This window comes from Takifugu rubripes, chromosome 17 (assembly GCF_901000725.2).
Source record: "Takifugu rubripes chromosome 17, fTakRub1.2, whole genome shotgun sequence".
In the NCBI taxonomy this organism is placed as follows: Eukaryota; Metazoa; Chordata; class Actinopteri; order Tetraodontiformes; family Tetraodontidae; genus Takifugu; species Takifugu rubripes.
Genome location: NC_042301.1, coordinates 15,449,334 through 15,468,492, shown reverse-complemented (window position 1 = coordinate 15,468,492; position 19,159 = coordinate 15,449,334). Strand labels below are relative to the sequence as shown.

The 19,159-nt window shown below is 46.4% G+C and overlaps 2 protein-coding genes across 5 annotated transcripts; both read left to right on the top strand.

Moving 5' to 3' along the window:
* Window positions 1-739: 739 nt before the first annotated feature.
* Window positions 740-6,506, top strand: pld5 (phospholipase D family member 5). 2 transcript variants are annotated; one of them, XM_029850959.1, is made up of 10 exons: window positions 740-968; window positions 2,315-2,451; window positions 2,539-2,707; window positions 2,920-3,028; window positions 3,320-3,447; window positions 4,365-4,562; window positions 4,673-4,824; window positions 4,894-5,059; window positions 5,169-5,259; window positions 5,925-6,506. In XM_029850959.1, exons 1-10 carry the CDS (start codon window positions 936-938, stop codon window positions 6,176-6,178), a joined length of 1,437 nt encoding a protein of 478 aa, XP_029706819.1. In that variant the 5' UTR covers window positions 740-935; the 3' UTR covers window positions 6,179-6,506. The 2 variants fall into 2 exon arrangements, with proteins under 2 accessions (XP_029706819.1, XP_029706818.1); XM_029850958.1 differs by having other exon boundaries at window positions 3,293-3,447.
* A 1,017-nt stretch (window positions 6,507-7,523) lies between these two features.
* Window positions 7,524-19,145, top strand: ccdc88aa (coiled-coil domain containing 88Aa). Of its 3 annotated transcripts, XM_011613075.2 has the most exons (29): window positions 7,524-7,811; window positions 7,903-7,994; window positions 8,689-8,794; window positions 9,435-9,504; window positions 9,707-9,765; window positions 9,832-9,915; window positions 10,009-10,149; window positions 10,213-10,385; window positions 11,289-11,370; window positions 11,638-11,796; window positions 11,901-12,047; window positions 12,128-12,272; window positions 12,463-13,005; window positions 13,097-13,302; window positions 13,387-13,581; window positions 13,658-13,785; window positions 13,868-14,006; window positions 14,083-14,253; window positions 14,382-14,543; window positions 14,663-14,940; window positions 15,009-15,152; window positions 15,247-15,433; window positions 15,519-15,664; window positions 15,747-15,839; window positions 15,975-16,186; window positions 16,541-16,621; window positions 17,196-17,432; window positions 17,563-17,628; window positions 17,845-19,145. In XM_011613075.2, exons 1-29 carry the CDS (start codon window positions 7,695-7,697, stop codon window positions 18,870-18,872), a joined length of 5,391 nt encoding a protein of 1,796 aa, XP_011611377.2. In that variant the 5' UTR covers window positions 7,524-7,694; the 3' UTR covers window positions 18,873-19,145. The 3 variants fall into 3 exon arrangements, with proteins under 3 accessions (XP_011611377.2, XP_029707296.1, XP_029707297.1); XM_029851436.1 differs by lacking the exon at window positions 17,196-17,432 and having other exon boundaries at window positions 13,865-14,006; XM_029851437.1 differs by lacking the exons at window positions 16,541-16,621; window positions 17,196-17,432 and having other exon boundaries at window positions 13,865-14,006.
* The last annotated feature ends 14 nt before the right edge of the window (window positions 19,146-19,159 follow it).

The following is a 19,159-nucleotide window of genomic DNA, read 5'->3' as shown; positions in this document are numbered from 1 at the left end:
CAACAATATATGATCCATTAATCCTCCCAATAGCAGCATCTAGATCAGGTTTTGCACTGCCAGTGGATTACAAATCTTTTCCCAGAGATGATTCCCACATATTATATTGTCGGAAAAGCAAGTTACACATTTTGTGGTGTTGATGAGCTAAATCCCTCTGATCGTGTGTACGGATGCTGCCCCCAGCACTTTTGTGAGATCTCTGTGATGGCGCTCTCATCATAACCCTCACCTCAGATCTTCCAAGATGTGAGGGAGGAACAATGTTTTGTTGGCATCCTTCTCGCTCGTCCCTCATCAGGTTCTGCTTTCTCCTCTCCGAGCGCCATCCTCCCAAACAGCGGCAGCCTGGAGCATCTGTTGTTCTGGGCCGAACTGTTTTCATCTGAGGATAAAGTGGACGAATAAAGGGATGGAAGTAATTATATTCAGATATCAATGGAAGGCTTTACATCGAAATACTGTATATGCTCCCTTTCCTTCTGTGTGTGTGTGTGTGTGTGTGTGTGTGTGTGTGTGTGTGTGTGTGTGTGTGTGTGTGTGTGTGTGTGTGTGTGTGCTGTACTGCCTGGTCAGCTAAGGATTGTTCATAAGGTATATGAAAAATAAAAGATGCACATAAAGAAAGAAGAGCAAAAGGAGGGGCTCCAAGCTACTGCATTGGCTGCTTGAACAAGAGAGGGGCTGGTCTTCCTCACACACACACACACACACACACACATGCACACAGCAGCGCAGTCGGAGGTGTCAGGGAACGGAGCAGCGAGGTGCTCGCAGACCTCCAGTCAGGCCAGTAAAGAACCCGCAGGATGAAGAGCGAGGAGACCAGAGAGGATCTGAGTGAGAGGCGGGCGACACCGGCGGGGGCAAATCATCCTGCGGAGCTGAGCTGCTGTTTCACATCTGTCAGGGAAGTTTGAAGGAGCGCTGCTTTCATGGCGGGACCAGCCCCACAGGAGCCAGTAAAGGTGACGTTTACAAGCCTCTTCTGCTTGGTTTTTAGTCCATTTAAGCTTCCAGTGTTTCCACTCTGCTTGTGCACGTTTGTGCACATATCTGGCGAGTATCATGAGTGATTCAGGGAAGTTGACTGTTGCCCTAATCATGGCATGCACGTAATCATGGGAAACTGCGTGAACTTGTGCTTACTGCAATAATTCGGCATTTCCATCATCAAAGAATGGATTTTTACTCCAAATAAAAAGTCAACGTGGTCAAAGAAAAGCTAAGAAATAATGAAAAATCTATCCTCTTAGTTAAATGCTATTTTATCTTATTCGTCTTCTGTGTATTCCGATTTCTTTAAATATGTATAGATGAATAAATGAATGAATGTATGAACTTTTACGCACAGTTTTGGCCACCCAATTGAAAATAAAAAACTCAATAATTAATTATTCATCATATTCATCTCAGTTTAACTGGGGAAAAAGGAAACAAACACATCCAGTGGCCTGAATAGTAGAACTGTCATCACCTATTCTAAGTCCTCATGGTGACAGAGGTGCACTCTCTGTGTCCCCTGACGTCGCTCTCTCACGTCTGCAGCACAAGTTTTTCCCATCCAGGCCGTTACTTCCACAAATCAAACGCGGTCCTTGACTCTGTGAATCTGCTGAGAAGCTCACCGGTCTCAGAGGACGGCAAAATGATGCTGGCTGCAGCCTCGGCGTCTCAGGCCGGCGGCTCAGAGACGATTCCCTCCGAGCTTTGTGGCTCCTGGCGTGATCAATTGTCTTTTTCCTCTGACACTGCTGGTTACGAACACAATGCATCATCTGTGAGATCAAGTATAGGAGGAGTGGATAGGACAGGCCCCAACAGGGCAGAGACAGGAAATCCGCCCTGGTAAGTGAGATAGAAAAATATTGGAAATCAAGACTGCCCAGGCGGGAAGGGGGGGGGGGGGGTTGGGGGTTCAGCAGCGTCATTTGGCAACACCAGCCCAGTCTGAACACACATGCAAGCACAAACATATTGCCTTAATACCGCCTGTCATAAAAACAACATCGGGCGCATGCATCCAGGCACAGAGGTCATAAAACCCAATTCAGCTGGGATTCGCTTCAGAACGAGTTGATATGGAGCAGCATAAGCCAGCGGTTTCCAATTTTACTTACAGCGAGCTTTATATCTGCATCGGTGCGCCTTCAGCCGGGGAGCGTTCCACCTCCACTCCCCTCGGCTCTGTGGCCTGGCGTCTGGCCCGTGCACGCCAACGGTTCCTGCTGTAGACAAACACGCTTTTATGGATGACGTCGTGGTTGATGTGTTGGCTTTGGATGCTTTCAATGTGTTTGAATCCTCAACCCAGAGCCAGCAGAAGTGCATCGCCAACTTTGCCCTGCTGTGCTGCCTCGCCGTGCTGGTCGCACTGATTTTCTCGTCGGTCAATATCTGGGAGGACGTGGAAGAAGACATCACGGAGGACAACTGCAGCAGAGACTGCCGGTGAGGCGGTCAACACGGGGACATCATCTCTTTGAATTGTTGCTTTTTGTGGCTCCAGGAACCTAAAAACCCAGTGCTGATTTTCAGAATCGAGCTGGTGGAGAATATTCCAGAACACCTCTCCTTCCACGCCGATGGCAGCCCACGCTTCCCCCTCTCCGCTGGCTTCCATGCTCTGCTGGACCAGGCGAGGTACTCGGTGGAGATGGTCTCTCCTGTTTGGGATCTAAACGCCTGGGACGTGGAAGCAAAACAGGTACAAACAGACCCGGTGTTCTCCCTCTTAGTCCTGCTGACTACATTTCCCAGGTGCCCCGTGAAAGGACAAGCAATTATTTCCGAAGCGGATTTGAGAGGACTCTTCTTAATGAGATGACCCTGCCGAGTTGTCTATAGTTGTTTCACCCCTTGAACAGGCTGGAAATGTTGCTCCTCCACAGTGATGCAGAACATTGCTCTCCCCATCAGGGTCAGCTGCTGTTCCAGAGGCTGCTCCGCCTGGTGTCTCGCGGGGTTAAACTGAAGATTGTGAGCAGTCTGACTAACTCAGCTGAACTGAAGACCTTGGCAGAACACAGTGAGTTGCTGTCACATCCCTGGTTTATGAAAGCCAAGCACAATAAAGAGCCTTAGCGAGTTGCATGGCAATAGAACACACACCTGACATAGAGAATGCAAATGTAGCCTTGTGCACCGCACCAGAACCGTCCCAGCACCTGTAATAGAACTCTGAAGGTCGGAATAATGTGCCGAACTACATCGGCTCCGCAGCCTTTTAACTGTCAGGCTGCCCTCTGCTGTCAGGCAGCTCCTCAGAATGTTCTCCAGTTCTCTTCCTCAGACTCTCCTCTTCTTCGCCGGCATCCAGATGCAGAAGTTCACTTCATTAATATGACAGCCCTGACCAGGGGAGGGCTGCATTCGTCATTCTGGATAGTGGATCGCAAGCACATTTACATCGGGAGCGCCGGCATGGACTGGAGGTCACTCTTCAAGGTAACCAAGCGCATCGAGCGCCGGGGTGTGTTTTGGTGTGAAACCAGAACGGCTGCGTCACCTCTGCCCACGCCCGCACTGCCTTCTGAATGCTCAGGTGCGGCCTGTTTTCTTTAGGGGGTCCCAGATGGCTCCAGCAGCTCATCTGTGGTCCGCCAGTGTCTAAGATGACGTGCACATTTAATTAAAAGGATGGTAGGATAACCTCAGCAGCCCTGAGAAAACTTTAAACATAAAGTAGAGTTGATTGCCCCCAAACACACACACACACACACTCTCCATCTTAATCAGACACCAGGGGGGAATTTAACGGTGCAGAGAAAATCTTGTTTCTGACCTTGTTAAGGCGTCACCACGGTGATTTTTCTGTCGTAGAACAAAGGCGATGAAGGAAATGAGCAATCAAGGATTTTTGTTGCATCTCCACGCTAATGACGCTCAAACAGCTCAACTTGTTTTTTTTTCTTCCTGCGAGTGTTCATCAGGTCCATCACGCTCATACTAAGCCCAGGTCTCTTGCACCGCCACCACAGAATGCAGCTTTGTTGTTTCCAGGTTTAATATCAGCGGAACGCCGAAATCTAACGGGAAAGTAGCTTTACGGATGTGCTATACAGACGTGTGTTCATAGGGAGTGAAGTGACCAATAGAGTGGAAAGAGACCAGAACGAGACGTCACTAGGTTCCATTTGATTCTGTTTCCTGAATTCCCTGTGGTTTCTATGGGATGGCGTTAGTGTGGATGGTTCTTATGCTTGTGAACAAATGAGAGAATGACTGAAATTAGCTTTTTCTTGTGACTTGTTTTAGCAACACACGAGTCTTCAAACCACCAAGTCAGGCGGGTTTACATGTGCTGACGACTGTTGTTGCCACACGAGAGACCTAGAAGGCTGCTGCTCTTTGCTCTGTCACAGAGGAAAGAACTTGGCGTGATGGTGTTTAACTGCAGCTGCCTGGCTCTGGATCTGCACCGAGTTTTCCTGTTCTACTGGCAGCTCCACGACAAGGACTACATCCCCTCCATCTGGTCCAAGAGAGTCACGGCCTTGTACGGGAGGCACGACGGGCTGGAGATGCAGCTCAACTCCAGCCAGGCCGTCGCCTACGTGTCTGTGAGCGACAGCACTTTTAATTCTTTATTGTTTTGTTCTCCTGATTGGTGTGGTCTGGTAGCTGTGTTCTCTTCTGGTTTGTGTGTATGACCGATGTCTCTCCTCTGCAGACGTCTCCTGAGCGCTTCTGCCCTAAATATCGCACCAAAGACTTAGACGCCATCCATCAAGTCATCCAGAGCGCAAAGACGTTCATCTTCATATCTGTGACGGACTACCTCCCTCTGTTGAGCTGGCCTTACCGAGGAACCACAGTCACAAGGTACACATGATAAAATATGGCCTCCAGCGGCGGCGGTCCCCCCTCACAGGGTCACTGCTGCGTTAACAGGTACTGGTCGCCTATCGACGAGATGATCCGAGAGGCGGCGGTGCTGAGGGGAGTCAGAGTTCGCCTCCTGATAAGCTTCTGGAGGAGGACCCACCCCCTCACCTTTAACTTCGTCACCTCCCTCAGGTCTCTCTGCACGCAGCTGATCAACTGCTCCATAGAGGTGGTAGGCGAGCTCCTGATCCACTCGGGCAGAAATGTTTCGCGTGTCCACAACGATGTTTGAAGCAGCAGCCGCACGAGTTGATTTTGTGGAAAAAAATCTGTTGTTGCAGAAGTTTTTTGGGCACAAGGAGCACAGCGACGACCTTCAACACGGGCTCAACCACAACAAATATATGGTGACCGACAACGCCGTCTATATCGGTAGGCCACGCCAGAGCCGTCGGGAGGTCATTTCGTTTCCTTGAGCGTGCGGTGTTTACGAAATAGGTGTTAAAACGTTAAGACTTCCTCTTAACAACTCAAATTTGTCCAACAGTGTAAAACTTTACACAAGAGCCTTCAACTATCAGTCAAGTTTGTGTAAAAACAAATAAATCATAGATTAAAAAATAAATAACACCATTGATTTTAATGGCATTTATTTAATCTTGATGTATTTTCAATATAAGTTAGAGACCCAAATAATATCCTGGTAATAAGGAATATATTTGCATACATAAGGCATTTAAAGACTAAACATATTTTATAATTAATATACTTAAATTATTCTGTAGATACAGTGGATGTTACGTGTGAATGACTCCCATCTAGTGGTAACTGTGGCGAATTACAAGTCAGCAAAACAACATAACGTTTCGTTTTTGATGTTGTGTCATTGTGCTGACTCGATTTACGTGACAGTTTGTCTACCCAACACTTTATTATGCTTTTATTTAGTGTATTGTACATATGAAAATGTAGGGGAGCTCACTTGTAGCCCGTGTTATATTAAGATACATACACTACGCATTTAAAAAAAATTGCATAATAAACTAAAATCTAAAGTCGTAAAATTAACAATACTAGATGTGTTCTGCTGCTTCCAGGCAACCACAACTGGGTCGGGATCGACTTCGCCCTCAGTGCGGGTGTTGGGTTGGTGGTCAAGATGAAAAATAGCGTTGCAGAGGGAGAAGTGACCATCGTGGAACACGTCAGAGCGGCTTTTGAAAGAGACTGGAGGTCGCCTTATTCTAAGAGTCTGCACGGAAATCGAGACGGTCACGGCAAATTCAGAAACTTAAATCAAATGTATACTGAGATCCATGAGGAAAATGAGTGGAACCACAATTCTTATTGATAAGCAGCTGTTTGTGCACGTAAAAAACTCTCAAGGCTGATCCGAACACGACATGCTGACGTTCTGAATTAGATTTAATTCAGCTGCAGGTTTAAGCAAGAATGTCTTTATCTAACTACTCAATGTAGTCTTGACTGTTATATTAGCATGATATGCTGCATGAATATTGAAATCAATATTCAAATTTAACATATAAATACAAGCAATTTGTCATACTCAGTGGTGCACCCATGTTAAAAACAGGAACATATATTAAATCTAATGTGTAATGATGTACACGATTATTTGTGTGTATATTCATCTATGTTTTCGCCTTTAGAAATATACATATTTATCACTTAAACAATATTTATATATATATATATATATATTGACAAAAGGCTTTAATCAACCTTATGCAACAGGTGTTTATCATCTCTTAATAAAACATTCTTTATACTTGTGGTAGTGTTGATTTCACACATTGCATTCATACAATGTCAAAATGAATGTAAAAAGACCTTAAATTTAAAAAAAAACCAACACAGTTTTGATCGAACTGCCTGGTTAAATGTGCAGTATGAGCCACAGGGTGGCACCAGAGCATCTTTCTAGTCTGGGCTCATCTTCACCAAAAACGTTGCGTTTACTGCATATCAACAGCTCCAAAAGTCCTCTTGTAATCATACTTAAAAAGTTATTTAATCAATTGTCCCTCTGGTTAAATGTGATTAATATGGTACCAATATAAAAGCTATAAATCTCTATGAATTAGCCAATAAAAAGTCAGAAGTGCATGCAAATGTAAATGTGCTATCAAAGGTATCTTATTTGGGGATCTTGTGTTCCACTAAGATGAATGATCTTCTCTTGACTCTTCAAATTTTCCCAAAAATGCAAAAACAACAATAATTACTGGAGTGGAAGTCTTAAAATGTAATTTAAGTAGCTCAGATTTGTAGTTGAGCAAAGGTTATTTACTGTAACATTACATCATTGCTTTTATAGTGTTGTGGCTCCTGCAACTAAGTGGCCAACACTGTGTGTGCAGCACTGGCCCTTTTGTTGTTGCAAGAAAGGGGAACTGTTCCTGATGGGGAGGGGCAGGGAGCCATTGTCATGGTAACAGATTAACGGCAAAGATATTATGAGATGTTAGTGCTGGGATCCACGCGGACAGGACGCTATCAGCATCTGCACTTCAAATGTGAACAGTTTGGGGACCTTTTCTGATCATACACATCAGTATCAACTCTTCCTCCCTTTTGGAGGAGGAGGAGGAGGAAGAGGAGGAGGAGGAGGAAGAGGAGACGGGGGAGGAGGGGGAGGTTATAAACGGGGACTGCCGGCAGATGCCTTTGCAGCTGAGGACCAAGGATGTCGTGTGGCTGAGTTGTTGGGATCCACGTTTATGCTGTTTTAAGTGGATCTGTTGGTTTTGCTGGGATTGTTGTGGGCGACACAAAGTGAACGAACTGGACAGCGTCCACAACTTTAAACCAATCTGAATGGATCATAGTGACTCCAGCATGTTAGCATGTTGCTAACTGAATCAGCTGTTAGGACTGACTACCCTGGAACCTTGGCAGTGATGGAACCTGGACTTTTTCTGCCCTGTGTGGACCAGTTCATGCTGAGCCCACTCGTCACCTGGGTAAGTGGCGCTAAAGAACTTTTCATTTCCTTACAGCATTCTTCAATTTCCAAACATTTGAGGCGTCGATCCCAACACGTCTGTCTCACAGGTGAAGACATTCATGCCAGCAGACGGGGGCGCCCACTTGGACTTCTCCGACCTGCTGGACGGAATCCTGCTGAAGGACATAATGATGCAAATGTGAGTTTGCTCCAGTTTTGTCAAGGGTGGATTCACATGGTCATAAAAAGAGTGCTGGATTAGGCCATGGGGAACATTACTGCACTGTCAAGATGCCACTTAAAAGATTATGATTTGGGCGCCTTATGGTCAGAGAGAATCACCCCTCACCCTTAATAAACACTCCGTCACGGTCAGCTGTCACTCTGGAACCTGTCAAACACCCCTGCCACATCAGCCTTTTAGGATGAAACAACACTACACTTTGTACGTATTAACTGTATTCTTTTAAAAAAACAAAACAACAACAACAACAACTGCAATGACCCAGTGCACTTGTGGATAACGCTGTCTAGTCCATGGCATCCATTCATCCCACTTATCCCCCCCGGGTCACAAAAACCAGATCTGAATGCGAAACAATGCCGTGTCGAGGGGAGGGGAGGGAAAGAGGCGGGATAATCTCCTGGATTGGGAGACCCTCTAGGATTAGAAGCTAGTCGTTGGTGTTCAGCAGCACAGATGGGCAGGGAGGAAGAGGAGGCACAGAAACGGGACAGAGAGGAGACAGGGGGGAAAATGTGACGCGCTCTGCAGCACCCGCCCCTCTGCCCCCCTCTCGTTTGGGAAATAACAATAGCAACGCCACTCATGAACCTTTATGATGTAATGTAAGTTGTATACAGTCTAAATCACCATTCCTGTGTCCCATCAGAGATCCCTCGGCTTCACCTCAGGGCGTCAACAAAGTGAGCAGTGATCCGAACCAGAGGATCCAGAATTTGAGCCTTCTTGTGCAGCAGATTAAGACGTACTACCAGGTGAGACTGGTCTCACGGTGACTGGGTTCCCTAATGGCTCTGCTGAGGCAGCTGCCCGGCTCTCGCTGAACATTCAGTTGGGATATTTCAACCTCGCTCCGGAGCTGGCAGCGCTTCTATCCCTGCGGATCAACTCGTTCTTCTTAAGTCCCGTGCCCTAAATATCAGCCGTGTTCATATCTGCGTAATCGGCACAAGAGACGCAGATTTATGGGCAGGACTTTGTGTCAGAATGTCTAAAGACAGTTAGAGAGGAGCCCTGAATGGTGTCAAAGCTCCTCCAATAACAGTCAGTGTGGTGCTGGGAGAGAATGGTCACATGACAGTCAAACAAATGAGTGACATGCATGAAAGAGTGTCACCTGTGTCCTGACAGGCGGCTGCAGTTTTGGTGGTTTTCCCTCTTTCACCATGGAAACCGGGTCTGACATTCAGGACACTGGTCTATTCTTTGGCTGCGTTTCAGAGCAGCTGCTATGTGCCGCACATACATACGTCCCCGTCCATTCAAGCTCTTTGGCTCAGGTCCCAACAAGTGTTGAGCTCTGTCCCTGCTTCGGTCTGGGATAAAAACCTGCTCCTATTCCCCCGTCTGGAGCCATCCCTCACTCACTCCCTCCCATTTCTCTCTCTTTTGCAGGATACTCTCAAACAATTAATCGTGATCCCCTCTCCCAACGTGCTGCTGCTCGGCAGGTCTCCTTACTGCGGTACGTGTTCTTAAAGGGAAGTCAAAGCGTCCTGCGGGCTGCTTTGTCTCGTTCTCTCAGCTGCCATGTCAAGACTTTGGCAAGTGCTGACCCAAATTCATTGCACCCACTCAGCTGGATGGCGTGTCAGCGGTCGTGTCTGCTACATCGTTCGGACGAGTTTCAGTTGTGAAAGTCACCCCTGATTTTTCTCTTTACACAGAACAAAGTCTGGAGGAATTAAAGAAAGTGTTGCTGCTGCTGCTGGGATGCGCTGTCCAGGTAAATGCTGACAAGGCAACATCGCACGTGCAGAAAACAGCGTCTAACTTGCTTTCATACGGTCAGTGTGAGAAGAAAGAGGAGTATATCGAGAGGATCCAGACCTTGGATTTTGACACGAAGGCGGCCATAGCTGTGCATATTCAGGAGGTGGCGACTATTTTAGGACACATCTATTACTATTTACATTTCTAGTACGTGGGCAACGTTGCAAGCCTGACAACACCCCATCGTGTTTATCAGCTCACTCACAGTCAGGAGAACATCTTGGACCTGCAGTGGTTGGACTCCAATGAAGTGAACCCAAATGAGGTCGAAGCGTTGGCAAGAAACCTGGCCGCGCACCTCCAGCATCTGCTGGACCAGAGGGACTCTCATTTCGAGGTACTTCGCTTTTCTTTGCATCAAATATATTCTTGTGCTCAAAAATAAGACATCTCCTTGCAGACTATAGCGGAGCTCATGCAGGAGAAGGAGGGCTTGATCGGAGTAGACGATAGTCCACAGTCTGGCAGCTTCCCTGGACATGTCCAGCAGCAGCAGCAGGCGGGGACACAGCAACACTTGGTGGTGGAGCTCGCTGATTCTAAGGCCAAAATCAGAGGACTGAGACAAGAGCTGTGAGTGGTCCCAGAACTGCTCTTACTGGCAACATTCAGTCGCTTATATGTCTGTGGAAACAAATGTGTTTCTGTTGTTCCAGCTGAAAGAGCCCAGAAGACGAAAAGAAACCCAGTATTAAATACGAGTTCTTCTTTCACCCATTTCATCAACAACCCGTTTTCAGTTCTTTTGAATTAACATTTCTAGTTCTTTTATTATTTCTCTTTCTGGCATACAAATAATGGAAACACATTATTTAAGACAATTTAGTATGGAAAACACATTAAATAATGTTGACAATAATAATTTATTGGCTCTAAAAGTCCAGTATTTTTATTATATTAGCTTCTCCTACCAACCTGAATTCTTACTGTCTCATGTGGATGGATGGATGGATGGATGGATGGATGGATGGATGGATGGGATGGATGGATGGATGGATGGATGGATGGATGGATGGATGGATGGATGGATGGATGGATGGATGGATGGATGGATAGATGGATAGATAGATAGATAGATAGATGCATGCATGCCCTGGGGAGTCTGGCCCACATTACTGGCTGTAACATCACTGACCCACATTGCCTCATTGGCTTTGAATTTCCGAGGATACAGTAAACTCATCCATGCCCTCGCTCGGGCATTAACCCTTTCATCTGCTCTCTCCTGTCATTTCCTCTCTGATGCCGGCGGCCTTCAATTCACCTACTGTTTTCTCTGAGCAAACACAATATCACTTAAAGCGTCACGTAGAAAGTAGAGCTGATGCTGCAGTGGCTCCACCGAGGACGTTTCATGTTGAGATCATATGGAATCTAGAGCCTCTAAAGTGTTGGTTCCTTTCTCGTGTTTAAACACTGAACACAATACCAGATTCAGGCAGTAACCAAAGGTGCCTGCTGTCTCTGTCTTCTCAGAGAGGAAAAGAGCGAGCAAATGCTGGACTGCAGACACGAGCTGGAAAACACGGAGACGGAGCTGAAGAGGCTTCAGCAGGAGGTTAGAAGAATAAAAAGAGAGACCGTAGTTCCTTCAGATGGTGACACACAACATGACCTCCTGACCTCGCTGCAGATTACTCAGATTATTCCACACCCTGCAGCTCTTAATGGCAGTAAAAACTGAGCTCTGATGAACAGTCTATAAAGCTGACATAGATTTGTCTGGAGATATCAGCTTGCAACATTTTGCAGCCACTGTTAATCAGACAGAAGGAGGGTAAAAAAAAGCCAGTCAGAAAAAACACCAGAGTTCTACCTTCTCCAGAACTCCCAGCTTCTTGTGGAAGCCCGAGCAGCTCGCACCTACCGTGACGAGCTCGACGCCCTGAGAGAGAGAGCCGTCAAAGCGGACAAGCTGGAGAGTGAAGTGGGACGCTACAGGGAGCAACTGCACAAGATAGAGTTCTACAAGGCAAAAGTAGAGGTCAGGCCTTTACTGGGGTATCTTCAAATGACTGACTGTGTTACTGGGAATCTAACAACCCCAAATAAATAAACAATAAATGGTTTTTTCATACATATATTTAGGAGTTAAAGGAGGACAACAGGGTGTTGCAGGAGACCAAAGAGGTGCTGGAGGACCAACTGGCAGGATGGAGAGCGCGCTCAGACAAAATCCATCAACTGGAGAAGCACAGTCTGCTACTGACGGCCCGCATCCATGATATAGAAGAGGTGTCCATCACATGTGCAGGTGTGATGCCAAGTGGTAAATTGAGCTTAACAGTTCTTTGTTTTTTTCTGTCATCTATTAGGAGAGAGAAGCAGATCAGAGGCGCATTGAGGAGTTGATGGGGGAGAACCTGGCTCTGTGTTTGGCCCAGAGGAGGAGCATGGAGGAGTCCCAGCTGCTGGGCTGGGAGTTGGAACAGCTTTCAAAGACCACAGAGAACTCTCCAGGTAACAGCTAATCAGTACCCATATCACGGCCTTAATAGCTGAGAGTGAGGATGCGAGCCTTTTGCTGCTTCTGCAGATATGTAACGAGCTGATGTTGAATTCAAACAGCAACTAGTAAATACTTACAAGTTGCTGTCTGTCCTGCATCCTTACCTCCTTCACTTATTGAATCTGTATGTTTGTGCCAAAGGCCAGCAGTCTCTGAGCGAGGAGGTGAGTCAGAGCACCCACAGTCGGATGCTGTGGTTGGAGAAGGAGAACCAGCGTCTTTTAAGCACCATAGAGGAACTCCAGGCTGACCCTTTAAGAAGCAGCTCACAGCTGAAGTACAGTCAGCAGCTGGAGCATCACCAGGTCGTATGTAAAAACAGCAGCACCTCCTGCAAGCAGAAGACGTTCCAACGCTGTCTACAGGCACAACAGATGATAAATGAAGATGCAAGTAGCCAACAGCTCCACCAAGGAGAAACCAAGGAGGTGCTGAGTCACTTCATAAAAGGCCCAGACCTTCGGGAAGAAAGTCAGCCAGAGGACCTGGTGTCTGAGCTGGAAGACTTTGATAATGATCCAAACAAGCTCTGTTTTGAGTCACGTGAGAGCATCACCAGCCACGATTTGACCCATCAGTCCAAGCGTTCATCATACTTCATTAAACAGTCACAACGGCTGGAAGCCAAGTGTAGGGCCTTGGATACAGTCAACCAGCATCTACAGTCGGCTCTTGATAACTCTGGTACATTATGTAGTTCTAGTAAAGTATATATACATATACTTATATACATACATACACACACACACCAAAAAAAACATTTTTTTCTTTGTAGAACGTAAGGTCCAATGCCTAGAGGTGGAGGTACGGGAGCTGGAGACAGAGAACCAAAGTTTGCAGGCCACTTTGGAGGAGCTTCGCCTTTCTACCTGGCGTCTGGAGCAGCTAGAGGTGGAGAAGCAGAGCCAGGAGCAGGAAATCACAGCCTTGGAGAGGGACAAGAGGCAGCTGGAGAAGGAGAATCGACGGTTGAGGCAACAGGTGGAACCGCCTGTTCTTAAAGATGAATGTGCAAAAGACATTTACCATTCTTGAATAGAACCCTTCCACATTGCACTGTTGCAGATTGAAATCCAGGAGGCCAGCTTGGAGAGCAGCAACATCTGCATGGCTGGCCTGGAACGGGAGATGCGCTTTCTTGTAAAGGAGGTGGAGGCGTTAAGAGAGACCGCAGAGAGGGTCAAAGGCTTGGAGGCTGACAATAGAGAGCTGAGCAAACAAGCTGCTATCGACCAGAGGACCTTAGCAACTCTCAGAGATGTGGGTGAAGAAATTAAAAAAGAATAAACGATTGAGTGATAACAAAGTGTAACCCCAGGATGCTCTTCATCTTCAGGATCTGGTGAACGAGAAGCTAAGAATGCAACAGAGAGACAATGAACTGGAAAGGCTGGTCCATGAATTGGAAATGAAGGTTCTGAGCCAAGAGAGTGTTCAGGCTGAACAGGAGGCACAAGACAGCAGGTACGTACAGTCGTCACAGTGGGAATTGCTATTCGAAAAGCAAACCATGATTCAGAAGAGCTTCCCAATGTCGACGCAGTAGGTTCAAGATGCTGGAGTCGGAGTTGGAGCTGTCTCTTAAAAAATCACTTCGGATTAAAGAAGACAAGATGGCCGCCCTGGAGGCTCATCTGCAGGAATCCTCTAAGCTGAACCAACAGCTGCGCCAGGAGCTCAGCACCGTAAGTCAGAAATTTACCATGGGGATGGAGACATGGATGTTCATCAAAGTGAAGCTCAAGTCTGACCTGCACACAGGTGAAACTGAGCTACGAGGCTCTGAGTCAGAGGCAGGAGGAGCTGACGGCATCCTGTTCCACTCCTCCTGGAGACACTGGCAGAGTGATGACTGAATGGCTGCGTGAAAGCCAAGAGGCCACCAAGGAACTTCTGAAGCTCAAAGATCATCTCATTCAAGTGGAGAGAAATGTCAGTGTTCTTTCTTCGTCAATTTCTAAATGTCTGCAGTGATTTAAGATCACACTAGATTCAACTCTTTGTTTGTTCAGCTTGCAGATAAAATCTTCGCCATTGTTTCTTCTTCTTCTCTCCTGTAGAACGCAACTCTGGAGGCAGAGCGCCAGGCTATTCAGGCACAGCTGAAGCAGCTGGAGAGTCAGACTGGCAGTCAGCAGGCTCAGATCCTCGCTCTGCAGAGGCAGGCTGTGTCCCTGCAGGAGAACAACACAACCCTGCAGACGCACAATGCCAACCTGCAGGTGCCAATGCAACATCCACACAGCGCACGTTTCACCTCACTGAGACTGTTTATTCCCGCCTTTGCATGCATCCCAGATTAAATGAGTTCCCATAACTGGGTTCCACTTTCTTCTTCTAGGTAGAAAAATCCACCCTGAATTCCCAGAGTGCTTCTCTGATGGCCCAGAATGCACAATTGCAGCAACAACAGTCGGGGACGGAGAACGAACGGGACAGCGCCATAAGGGAACGAGAAGAGCTGCGCTGTGCTCACGAGCAGCTTTCGAGGGATCACGAGCGCCTCGCAGCTCTGCATGACAGACAGGAAATGGAGTACGAGGCCCTGATGGGCAAACATGGCTGTCTGAAAAATGCACACAGAACATTGGAGCTGGAGCATCGGACGCTACAGGACAGGTAAGGGAGCGAAGGTGGGCTAAAGTGTGTGAGATCTTTGCACGTGGGCTCATGTGGTATATCTATAGGCACAATAGTCTGCTGCAACAGCGGGCCAAGTTAGAGGACCTGGAGAGAGCCTTGAAGGAAGAGCAGATGAGAATGGCTCTGGAGAAGGAGCAACACAAGGGCACCGCAGCAGAATGCTGCAGGCTCCGGGATGAAAAGGACTGGTGAGGAGATGCGCAGCTGCTGGATCATTCAACCATAAACCACCACAGACATCCGACAATCATGTTGTTTTTGGTTTGTTTGTTTTGTCGCAAGGCTGAATCAAACATACCGTCAGCTTCTTAACGACAACGAGCTGCTGACAACAGATCACAAGCAGCTCAAGAGTCAGCTGAACGAGGTCAAGCTGGAGCACACGTGGTTGGAGGCCGACTTTAACAAACTGAAGAAGGAGTTTCAGCAGCTGGACATCAGCTACACCAAACTCAGCAACCAGTGTGAGGTACTGAAATAAGGCAGGTCTGTTTATATTGATGTGCTGCATTTCCATGGCGATGAACAAAACTCTACATCTGCATGATGCTCAGTTGCTGAGTCAGCTAAAGGGCAACCTGGAGGAGGAGAATCGCCACCTGCTTGTCCAGATCGACACGCTGATGCTGCAGAACCGAACCCTGCTGGAGCAGACCATGGAGAGCAAGGATCTGTTTCACGTCGAGGAGCGACAGTACATGTAAGGAGGAAATGCTAATGGCTTAAACAAACAGATGTGTCCACTGTAGACATCTGCTTCACAGGCTGCTCTTCTTCTTTAGTGACAAGCTTCATGATTTAAGAAGGCAGAAAGAAAAGCTGGAGGAAAAGATAATGGACCAGTATAGGTTTTATGAGCCGTCAGTTCCTCGCAGGTAAGATGTGTGTGACTCAAGTTACACAGGCAGAAACACGTTTCTGGGCTTGGAAGATGGAATAATAGAAGGTATTATTGCCTGAACATCATTTTTAGTTGTTTTTCATTGTGTTTTCTTTCTTTCCTCCCACAGACGAGGAAACTGGATAACGCTAAAACTAAAGAAACTGATGAAATCCAGCAGTCGTGAACAGGATCCCGAACAAGCGGGCCCGCGCCCACCTTCTGACACTGCTCAGTCGCACCATTTCTGCCCCGACAGCAGCTCCTGCATCAGTTCAGATGGCTCCGGAGGCTCCTCATCCACCTCAGCGGGTGACACCATCTCACCCGCACATACCGACTGTGAGTACGACCTTTAGCCTCGAGTACAGACCAGGACAGAGGTTGTTCTGAAGCGCAGCGAGATTTAGAAAGTTCATTCGCATAAAATATTGAGATATATGGTAAAAACAAGTGCTACAGTATGTTGTGTGTGTTTAAATCTGAGTGTGGTTATTGGGAGTTCTTCATGTGTGTATACTACTCATACTGTATATTTTCCCTGTGTTTCTCCTCATTTTTTTTTACCTTTTTCCTTCTTTCCCATGTTACGTCTTCTCTTTCCTACCCTTTCCCCCGATGCATCTCACCCCTCTCCATCTCTCTTGACTTGCATCCATCTGTTTTTCTTCCACCTCACGTGTGACTGGTAACCAGACACACTGAAAAAGTTTCAGCACACAAGGAACAAGCTGAAGCACAGAGACAAAGTCAAGTCCCTCTTCCGCCGTTCCACGTGTAAGAAAGAAGTAGTGCATCGTTTAACTTCATCTTAGGTTTCATTTCACCGCTGACTTTAGAAAATAAGTGACTCTACCATTTCCCCATCTTCTCTTGCACACTGAGATGGTTTTGTCAGATGAGGTCAAAAAGAAATGCAGAAGTTTTTCCATCTGATCATTTAAAAGTCTTCAACTTTACAGACTTTACCTTGATGGGTACTGAACTGTTTCAAACAACAGACACGCAAGGTCAAATTATATTCATTCTTTTAATGTTACAGCGTATTTTCTATTTAATTAATGCCCGGTGCCTCCCACTTTTGTCAAATCTCTGGAGAAACAAAAAGAACCAAAACTAATTTCACAAGAGTTAAAGCTGAGTTAAATCAGGTCATTGGTTGTGAAAAATTGTTTCCAGCAAGATTTTGTAGCTAACTTATACTTAACAGTATTAATAAAAGGCAAGCCTACTACATATACAATACTTTTAAATCACCATCTTCATTTATTATTGTGGGGGAAAAAAAACATTATTTCCCTAATCCCTCATCCACTAATTTCTTCTGCCATTCCATGGTCTAATGATACAGCCTTGAGCAGCCTGGTGTACCCATCGGCCCCAGTGGAGGAAAAGCAGGAGCGTTGGGTGGGCAGCTCAGTGGCTGATGATGTGGAGGACAAGAGGACGACATTGAACTCATCCCTCACTACATCCATTTTGTCTACACTTCATCCTAATCATCCCGGCATGCTACCCCCTGACACCCCCACCACAACCATCAACACCACCGACACCCTTCAGGAGGTTTTAGAGCTTTGGTTGGCAGGTAGATCCATGGACCGCTGTAGTGTAGAAGGCAAAGACATCAGAACAAAGATTCTTCTCTGGATTTAAGTAGACATCAGACCTCTCACTAGTGTACAGGTATTTAGTCTTCTTTATTTTATATCCTGCAGACAAGGATTCAGATGACAGTGCTGTGCCATCTGGATTTGAGGACAACGAAGAGCTGCAAAACCATGGTAAACCCCTGCAGATACTCATTTAGAGGATTTACCAAGCATACAGATGTATTACCAGCTCAGGCTTTAGACTAAATCCATCAGATTGCACACATGACCTTGTTTCATATAATCTCTGTGATGACCACTGGGGCAAACAGCTGTTTTAGAAAGGACCGGGTTGCCCCCTGTTGGTCATTAAGAATATTATGTTAAAGCTTTTCAATGTCCTTTCAGGCATCCAGAGTCGAGCCCAAAGTGAAAGCAGCGGTGAGTTCAGTCTGAGCTTGGAAAATGAGCCTTGGTCCAATGGCAGCAGCCCAGTGCAGCAGCCTCCATTACGTTCCTCCACCTCCTTCTGCAATCCACCTAGCGACTCCTCCACCCCACAACATTCACGCAAGCTGCATCATCAACAAAAGGAGGAGGAATTCACCTCCAGCGGTCAGTCTGTATGTGCACCAAAGCAGAAAGATACCGTGCCATCTCAAGACTTCTGGCTAGCACGGGGTACAAAGAGCATCCGAAGGGGGTCAAGAAGGAAAGTGACACGTTGCTCTTCAGATTCAACTGATACAAGCAAGGAAAACCCAGACATTGCTTTAAGTTCGAGCAAAGCTGAATCTAGAGCTTCAGTTTTATCACCTGTCACAGTGCTCTATGTTCAAGGTAAGTCATCATCAATGTCCGGCTGCCTCAACTGCTTCTCCACCCCTCTGGAAAAAGACGGCAGAACAAAGCGACCCAAATCACCCAAGATTTTACGCCGAGCCAGCAGTGTCATTTCCACGGCAGAGGGGTCGTCTCGGCGCGCCAGTGTAAACAGCGACTGTAGGGTGACAGTTAAAGAGGACCAATCCTCCATCCAGTGTTCGCAAAAGGAAAGTATTTGGGAGGAGGGAGCCAGTCAGCGGCAACCTGGAAGAACAGACGCCAATAAATGTCAACTAGAGCCTCCAGAAAAACCTCCCAGAGACCCGGCAGTGGTTGTTTCCTCAGACTGCCACAAACCCCCGGTGCAAGAGTCACTTTTTGACTCGTTCAACTCTGTTTTCTCAGACACCATCTTCAGTGATTCTGTGGCCGCAACAGTTACCAATCTGGAAGCTCTAAGTAACAATCAAACCTCCCTTTGTCTGAATCCAGCCCTTGGAAAAAACTGCCCAGATTTACCACAAACAATGTTCAACATTGGAAATAATCAACGCCAAAATGCCAAACATTCAGATGACCTGCAAAAAGACAAACCTCTCACAACTGCTTAAAAGCTGTTGCACATCAAAAGAAGCACATAATACTGCTATTCTGTTTATTCTTCATCTCACTGACAACTTGTTTTTCATCGTTTTTGAAGATACCTTTATATACATTTTATGTCAAGGTATTTCAATATTACCTTTATATTTGCACAAATATAGTTTAGTACACGGTTTCCACTTTGTTTCCTATGAAAATGTGATCCTTGTTTTTTAAATGTAACCTTTCAATGTGTCTACATGTTAAAAATGACATTTTGTCTTTTTTATATATTTATGAATGTTAATAAGACATA